Source organism: Brienomyrus brachyistius, chromosome 20 (genome assembly GCF_023856365.1).
Source record: "Brienomyrus brachyistius isolate T26 chromosome 20, BBRACH_0.4, whole genome shotgun sequence".
Lineage (NCBI taxonomy): Eukaryota > Metazoa > Chordata > Actinopteri > Osteoglossiformes > Mormyridae > Brienomyrus > Brienomyrus brachyistius.
This window is the reverse complement of record NC_064552.1, coordinates 6,241,480-6,251,050: the sequence shown is the minus strand read 5'-3', so window position 1 is coordinate 6,251,050 and position 9,571 is coordinate 6,241,480. Positions and strand designations below refer to the sequence as shown.

The 9,571-nt window shown below is 38.4% G+C and overlaps 1 protein-coding gene across 1 annotated transcript; it reads right to left on the bottom strand.

Moving 5' to 3' along the window:
• Positions 1-2,012: 2,012 nt before the first annotated feature.
• On the bottom strand, positions 2,013-8,499 carry LOC125716027 (fibroblast growth factor 8-like). The gene is made up of 5 exons (XM_048988242.1): positions 7,470-8,499; positions 7,345-7,381; positions 6,492-6,672; positions 4,084-4,190; positions 2,013-2,417 (listed from the first exon to the last, which is right to left on the bottom strand). The coding sequence occupies exons 1-5, from the start codon at positions 7,499-7,501 to the stop codon at positions 2,142-2,144; spliced, it is 633 nt and encodes a 210-aa protein (XP_048844199.1). The 5' UTR covers positions 7,502-8,499; the 3' UTR covers positions 2,013-2,141.
• Positions 8,500-9,571: the final 1,072 nt, after the last annotated feature.

Sequence of the window (9,571 nt, the reverse complement as noted above, 5' to 3'; positions counted from 1 at the left end):
ACGATTGTATTAATGTCTTTGTGGGGACTGTCTATTCAATTCTATGGGCATAACCCTAATCCCAACAATGACAACCTTAACCAAAGTAACCAAACAAAATACAAGAGTTTTGACACTTTTAGTTTTTTGATAGCAGTCACAGATTTTTATAAAACTGAGTCCTGAGGAATGGTCCCCACAATGTCAAAATATCAGGTATTTATCAACAGGTTTTTATTACCCACGTAATATAAACATACACACACACACACACACACACACACGCTATAAATATTATTGCAGCATTATGTATGGAAATAAAACAAATGTGTGTCTATATTTAATTGCTGAAGTCATCTTTTGTCCCATTACTGACCTGGGGCCTGTACGGCACAGAACGCTTGCCCAGATTTTGCAAAAAAACTGCTCTCCAGCCCTTTGACTAATATTTCCTTTGGTTCCGATTCCAAACAGAAAGACACCGGTCTTGGAAATCTGCCAGTTATACCTTCCATTATTTGTAAATATGAAAATGTACAATTATTTTCTCTCTTATTGTATTGTATTTTAATTCAGTTTTTCCACAGAAAAAAAATGTTCTTCATAATTTCATAGGGAATAAAGCAGAGAATATTACTTATTTAGTAAACTAAACATCTCTGATATTTTAATGAAATCCTAATACTGTACAGTTGAAATTTTCTCCCAAACCTTATAACCTTATAATGCCTAAACTATTTATCATGTACTGCATTATAAAAAATAATTTAAATGTATCACATTAAGTTATTATTATTATGTATTTAATTAAGAACTCATACAAAGCCAATCATTAGCTGACAACTAAGTTTACTTAAAAATAATAATAATTTTGCAACAATATTCAAATTTAGAAATAAAAACATTCAATTTATTGATTTAGCATATTTACCCATCCATCAATAAGCATTTGCGAGTTTTCCACATTAAACTTGTAGTTTAGTTTATTAGGGCAAACCGGTGTTGGTTGGACAGCATGAGATGACAATGAAAAGTTTTCTCTTAAAAGTCATGTGACTCGAAGCAGCTTCCAAGACAAACACAATGGCTGAACAGCAGAGGTAACATAATTCTTCTCCTTGTAAAGTGATGTTACAGAATGAATAGCACACTGTCTTGTATGTCTGTAACCATTGTGTAAAACACTAATTATCGGACCGATGAAATCATAACCCGTCACCAAATGACATCTTTAAATGGATTATTGAGACCCAGAGAATTCCTTTACATTTCACAATGTAAATCCCGGTAAATTCACAGCAAACTGAGGATATCATATTATCTTAAGCTAGCCTGTATATACCATGGCAACGCACATGATTTACTGCAATAAAAATCTCAAATGAATCGTACTCTGACTGGCGTTTTTAGGTTTAATCCTGACTACTAAACGCCCGTTCAACAAAGATAATAGATAATCAAATTTTAATATTGCAATGTAAATGTAATGCTCGTTTTAAATAAATATTTCAATCATTAAAATTACTTTACACATCTGCCATAAAAATATATATGTATATATGCATAAAAAAAACAAACGAAAATACAACAAAAATACAGGGCTTCCTAAATGCCAGACAATGCATTTTCACCTCAACTTTACAGTTATTACAACAGTAGGAAACCAACCCATGATTACCAAGAAGTAGCTGCCATGTTTACATGTGACCTAAGCCGTGTTTGCATCGCTGAAGGTGTGTGAACCCTGTCCGTCTGGATGTGAATCAACTGTATGCGGTTAAGTCAGTCCATTTATCATTGCAGTGTCTGAGGCCCTTTAAGTCTCCTTGAGCAGCAGATGAGGTGCAGGAAATGCGTGGAAACCATAGAAACACAGCGAAACCAAGACTGAGAGAGAAAAGCCCATGCGACAGAGAGCATCAGGACTCCTGCTTGTCGAGTCGCGTGTATCACGTTTGGTTAAAAAAAAAAAAAAAAAAAAAAAAAGTCTCAAGTACAAAAATAGATCCTCACTTTTAACCTTATTTGTGGCTGAAAAATTATAAACATCTAAAGGGTAGGGATATTAATTTCCAGTACAAAATGTTACAAGAGTTCTAGGAAAAAAAACAGCCATCATTTTTGTTAGCCTTGCTGCTCTTGCCCCTGTTGTTAGGTGTTCCTCAAGGCTCCCTTGAGTGGTGAGTGCGTTTAGTCCTCTTGTTGAAAGGATAGTTGATGAAGTGAAAGGGCCGGTGCTCAGCGGAATGGTGTCCTTTGGGGGGGCGTTTCATGAAGTGGACTTCCCGCTGGTGCTGTCGGGTCTTGGAGCCCTTCCTGGGTCTGCCTTTGCGCGTGAAGGCCATGTACCAACCATCGTATTTGGCGTTCTGCAGCGCGGTGTAGTTATTCTCCAGCACGATTTCTGTGAAGATGCAGTCTTTCCCGTGCCCGTTTCTCTGTGGGGGAGAGGGTTTTCCGATTTTAAAAATGTATCAACAGGGCCTAAGCGGAAACATCACATTTTATGATAAATCTAAGAAATTCGAGACATTAACCTCTGCAGTGAGGCGATGAGAAGGTTAATGATCGCGTCGCAAACTCATGGTGTAAAAAGACACGAGAAGCTACACTTACTCATTTCAGGCTTATTATTAAAAAACACTGAAAAACACTTAGATGTTAATGCTTTTGCTATACAAGCTACTACTTGAATTGTATTCAACCTGACATTTTTGCGCACATAAACAGAGTTAGCGTTTGTAAAAAATCATTATATAGTTAGCATATGGCTGCAGAATATGCTTTAGTGTTCTGCCAAGCATTATTGGATTGAGTGTAATTTAATTTATTGATTATTATGTATTTATTCTGACTGCGTAGAATGAGACATGTCATGCAATCTAACAATGACAACTGCAATTTGCGGCCTAATTTTAAATTCTCGTCAGTGCTATCGCCATATAATATCTAACAGCTGATTCTTCTTGTCACCCTCTGCCAAAACGGGGACACGTCACAGCCTTAACAAGCCAAACTAAGAGCGCAAACATATCTCCAACCACTTAACAAACTGGGCTGTTAAAAATAAACCAAATCCACACTGAGCGAAACACACATCTTGAGCGTAAGGAAGAAAAAAAAAAATCCCCACACACGCAGTGTTGGGCATCAGAGATGTCACATGAAGTAAGATCAAGCTCCCAGACAGATGGTGTACCTGGCGGGAAGCTGACTAGCTGTTGGCAATATTTGCATCCCAGTTTATTACCGAGCACAGCAAGCAAGAAAGAATCACAAAGCTACCCTTGGAACAAGGATGCCCAGTGAAAAAAAAAAACAGCGAGGAAGGATCTAATTCCTTACACTCCATCAACCTCACAAGAGCTATAAAATGTGATAGGCTTCAGTATGTGATGCGTATGAAAGAAGAGCAGATGATGACCACACATTAAAAAATCTGTCAGTTTCCCAAAATGAAAGATCCAGTATTTAAAACTTTTAATTGATTATTTTTACCATTTTAGTGATTTTTCATTAATTTAGATCAACACAGCTAAACCCAGGATTACTGTAAAAGCTAGCATTAGCATGTCTGCTAATAAAATTACAAACAACATGCAGGTAGTAGGCTTTACATTATCATTGAAAGACGTGGTATTGTAAGTAACTGCCTATTATGCCTGCGTAAATATGACGTTGGCAAATGTTAAATAAGGTCTATTCATGGTTTGTTCAGTATCGATCTAGTATTGACTTTATAATGGACTGCTAGCCACGGAGGATGATTTAAAGGTGTATCTCGTAATTTCATATCACACACTGACTGTATGTGTGTGTTTTTAATGCAAGTTTTCAATATTTTGCTAATATCATTCAACCATAATATTACTATCTCCAAGGTTAAACATATTATTTTGATGAATCACTGAATTACCACTGAGGTTCAGTACGTTGCTAACTATAATCATGTATGTCACATTACTCATTTCCCTTTCATGTATGTAAAAATACATAAACATATACAATGATAACAGCCACATTTTTGGCCCTGAATAGGCTTGAATCATAAAATAAATGTAGATTTGGGGTCAAAGGGTGACGGTTTCACTTCCTCCGACTCACCTTTCCAACCAGTTTCCCCCGTTTGTTCATGCAGATGTAGTAGCCGGTCGCAGCTCCTTTAATTCTCACTCGACTTCCAAAAGTATCCGTCTCCACTATCAGCTTGGCTGGGGAACGAAAATAAAAAATAAAAAATTCAAGTGGACGGACTTAAAACGTTGAAACTCCTGAACTGGGGGAATGCACATTTTTATAATTCTGCTGATGCAGCTGTCAAATCGGGGTTTCCTGGTGCTTTTTTTGCTTTTCTGACTGTCTTCATCGCCCTTTCATGCTCACGCTCTCACAGAGACACGGGGCACATACATAAACCCAGCAGGGAGCATTTTGAGGATTTATGCAAGCTTAAATTCTTGCGCAATGATAAAAACACATGTAGCTCAATTCTTTGAAATGACAGGAATCATCCTGGACGGCCTGTAAACTTCTCTATAATTCCGTGCTCTCTTCACACGTACGAATTACGTATATCTTTATTGAATTTAGACTGCATATGTAGACGTAATACAGAAATTGACCTATAAAATAAATCTATTGATCTATATGATGTACCATTTTCAAAGGAAATATACTAATCCAAAAATGTACGGTGTGTTGAAACACAACAGTGTCATCTTTACAGCCAGAACATTTGTACTGTCCAAACCATGCTGGCAATATGAAATAAATTTTATCATTTCATCGGATAAACGAAACGCAGTGATTTCCAGTGCGTTCCCATAAAAACAGAGCAAAATAAGCGCATCTCAAGGAATGTGAGCGACTGGTCTAGTAAGCGCAGAGCTGCCAGGCAGACCGAGGGATTGGACGAGGAGGCGATGAGGCACTGGTGGAGAAACCTGCGGCCAGCGCGGAGCAGCAGACAGACCTTGGCCCGTGACTTTGGCCTGCTGTGACCATGACACCCACGGATGTCACGGACGCTAAAGAGCGACTGCAGGCTGGAAGGAGCCCCCTGCAGAGCGGAGCGCATGTGCTCGCGCCCTCGTGTGTGCGCGGGCGTGTCCTTACGTGTGTGTTCTTCAGTGTGTGGGTGTTGTGTGCCGAACTGCAGAGCAGCATTTTCCTAACAGCGAGAGCTATGAATATAGACCATGGTGCTGAAATGGCGAGCGGGCCTATTGAGAGACCCTAAGGGGGGAATTTATTAACTCTAAACGGGATGGATTTACATTTTATTAACCTATAAGGAAAAAGGTGCCGTGTCGACACTAATAATTACTTTTGATTTAACATAACAACAAGAGGTTTAGCTAAAATATACAAACCCTACTGGAAATCTCTACAGTCTCTACAGTCATAATCAAATCTAGTTCAGGCGACTTGATAGAACTTCTCATCTGACAATTATTTATGACAGTTTTGATGTTACAGAAATCGCCTCTTTTTATTTTTGACTTTTTTTATTGCAGCCTTTGACGCACGATGACAAAAGTCCGGCTCCACATAAGCAAATTTACTCATCCTTTGCCTGAGTTGGAGGTCGAAGCTCAATAGCATCTGACAAGGCGATCAGGTGCATATAATAGATTCATGAGGACGCCGGGGGAATTTTCCGCTACTAGAAAATATATTCACGCACATATACGTTATATGCGCATAATAAAACCGCTGCGTTTTCTTTGTACTTCTCAGTAACGTAAAACGGCATACAAATCGCGGTTTTAAAAAATTACATACAATCTTTAGAATTTTATACCGGGCCGGCATATTATAGCGCAGTGGAGGATTTCTGCTCTACAAGTTTTCATTTTCTGTTTCCAAAGGGGATTTTTCTATGCATGCTCATATCCTACAACTGGCCACAGTTTTAGAGTAATAATATTCAGGAAATGAGGTTAAAGTAAGATGAGTTCTGATGAATATTCCAGACGTATTGGTTTCTCGAGAGAATCAACATTCAGACCAACTTAAAATAATTTTCACGTTCTTGCACTCCTCTCTCTTTTCAGTAATACCAGTTAATGGACGCTTTGTCGCAATAAATTGCGGTTTATATTATTTTCTAGCATGAAGAACAAATGTAATGTCATTTACAATAGTTTAGAGCAGGTCTATGTGCCTTCTCCACTTTCCAAATACACCCCTGTATCTAGCACTTCACTGGAATTTTTTTCCAACAAAGCATTCGCGGTTATTTTAAGTCTTCGTTTATCACACCAAAAATATCAGTGCCAATAATAACTCGGCTATTTCGGGGAAATAAAAAAAATGCATTCTTACACAGAGTGAAAGGACTGAAAGACGTGATCAAATTTGTTGTTTTACTTAAGATGGGTTTTGTAATTGATTATTTTGTTATAGACATTTAAATGTAGAATTTTAATTGAACTTTGCCGGGAACTTTTGGGGACTTATTGCTATAGGTGTGCAGACCATCTAAAAAGTCAGAATATTTCTGGTCTTACCGTGCACATCTCCGTCCTCTGCCATGGCGTTGATGTTCTTGTCTCCGAGGACCTGGACGTGCTTGCCGCTGGTCCGGCTGTAGAGCTGGTAGGTGCGAATCAGCCTCCGACTAGCCCGGTCCGTCACTCTGCTCTGCTCGCTCACATGCTGTGTGAAATTTGGTGGGGACTGAACGCTTACCTATAACAAATGTCAATACACAGAAAAAAGAATTCAGACAAAAAATGAACGCTTCAGGTATTACCCATTCATTTCCCCACTGTATATTTCATGTTATTAAAAAAAGGTTTTACATTCCTGAGTTGTCAAAGGACACAAAATTCTCTTGACAGTTATGAAGTTTGCTTTGAAGTCGATTCATGATCGTCGAGACATTTATAAGATTCCCGCAGTGTTCACTACTCAGCCCTGATTATGTCCTACAAACAAGTGACGGGTTCTGCATGGATATACCGCAGTCCTCCCTGTGCATGACATCCGCCTGACATGTTGGTATACCACAAATGCAACGATCTTTCACCCTCGCTCCTTCAGATGACTTCCTCAGCGATTCCTTTTCGTTTCTTCAGCACTCCCAATATCCATCTGTTTTCGCAATTGTCCTTTTCGCTAGAGGTCTACGTGTTTTCAAGATGTTTCGTTGAATAATTGCCAGCGACATACATATAATGTGGTGTGTGTTGCATTTCGGCAAAAAAAAAACCCCAATACGAATCAAGTTATCTTACTGTAATCTCTACCTTAATTTTACAGAATGCAGAAGTTTTCACATATTGTCTAGGCTCTCCTTAGCTAGTTGTTGTGGATTTTTTATATTTAGGCAACGAAATCGTGAAGCTTGCAAAAACGTACCTGAATGTTGACGCAAAGGGTAAAGAAGTAAACGGACCTGAAAAATAAAAGTTATTTTATTATCGCACACAACACGCGTACATTGAAAATGAGCAAATGTTAAAATTGTCAGGAGATGTACTTACAGACAGCCTAATCCCGGTGGTATACGTCTCATTGTGAAGTGGTGGAATCACGAGAAGTCTCCTTTTTGGTAAGATATTCGTCATCAATTCCGCTGTAGAATGAGACTCTTCGGCACATATACGTCTTCTTAGATGAGAACTTAAGGCCACTTTATTTATTTTAAGTCCCGCTTACTTCTCATCAAAGCCCAAATAAAACCCAGATATTGGCAAAAATAGACATTTAACTTAAAAAACAGACGAATGCGACGCAGCAGAAGTTTTTAAAAGTCCGCATTATTTCAAAAGTAACCGCGGGTCACTTGATATTTTACAGCTCCTTATAAAAATCAGTTTTGTCACGCGATGATAGAAAACGGTGACCGTCATTCTTCATGATAAATGTCATTTGGTGTTTTCTGAATGCTTATTTAGCAAACGCATACACTGAAAACGCAGCCAATTAGGTAACAAGCGGCGCATTTTGATTTCAGACAAAAAACTCCGGTATATGTAAATTTCAATGGGAAAAAATACAAGCCATGAAAACCTAATAACCTCCGATGTCCATAAGCTGTTGTAGACACATACATGTGACGCAACATGTATGTCCGTGCATTATATGTGTTTGAAACCCAACGCATGTAATTATCCCTGACGACGTTTCCTCCGAGTAGCTGCAGACGGGATCCTGCGCTGGATGTCTTCAAGTCAATCAAAGACTCTTGGAGTGATGCATCCCTGCTTGTGATAGTGCCATTAGCGATGTTACCTCAAAGAGCAGTGGTATACGACTGACTGTATTCCCTGTTGCTCTCCCCTCCTCTAGTCCCATTGCCAGTCTCCAATGTCAACCCCTTGTTCACACTTGCACCCCTGTTTAAAATGGCAGGAACATCCTGAAGGACCGAGCCTCTCCCGAACAAAGGCGACCCCCTCCCACGACATTTAAAATATACCTTCATCTGAGGAAAATGTATCTGAGAGTCAGCAGCACACAACGGAGCACAAGTTAAGCTGCAGCGCGCTAGATGTAGCAAGTCACCCCAAGTGTCAGAAAAAAAGCTTTGTGTAATTGCGCACTGCAGATAGTGTAACGCTGAGCTACTTTCACAGTTTACATGCACACACTGGGCCTGATTCTATCCAATCGTCACGGAGTTTGGCCATAATTTTGACTAATGATAACGATCACTTGCGCAAATCAGTGCTTGCACAACGATCGTATCGTCTATTATCTCATTTGAGTAACAAAGTATATAAGATATTGTTTTCTAAAAAAATAATAAGAAGAAATTCATTAATTATGATGTTTATGCATGCATACTATGCCGCTGAAGGAACTGTAATACAGATCAAACAATGCAGTGATGTGGTTATATAGTATTTCACTTAACGACGAACTAAAAACTTCCAGGGTTTATTAATCAGAAGTATGGCGACATGTGTTTTGAGTTGACTTTGACAATGAAAAGTGCTCGACATTAAAGGGATTACAGGCGATTAGCTCCCCCCTACCGTCCAAACACACACACACACACACACACACACACACACACACACACACACACACACACACACACACACACACACACACACCATAATCCAATCAGAAAAATCAAGGTCTAAATAGAGAGTTAATACATTATTTTATCAATTATTGCTTTTGTAAATTATGTTCGTTACTGTTCTTCTGTTATGTAACAGCAGTAGCAGCAGCAGCAACAACAACAACAACAACAACAATAATAATAATAATAATAATAATAATAATAACGTTTTATATACAACTCTGTTCAATATGTCATTATAATTAAGTCTGGTGTAAAATGTATTTTTAAATTGCTGCACATTTTCCAGTTCTGATTTATTTTATTTATTATATTTATTCATATTTTACTTCATTTGGATAAACTTTTGGTTTTGGAAATTGCACTTTTTACATTACGAGACTCTTCCACATTTAAAGTGAATATATGAGATCATTCCTGCCTCTTAATTCATTTAAAAAATTGTGAAATTACTGGGGTATTTTCTCGGTTATAGACCCACACATTAACGTGGAATCATTTTAACGGTCTTTATATTTGGATTCTATAATCGGCTGTCCAGACAAACGAAAT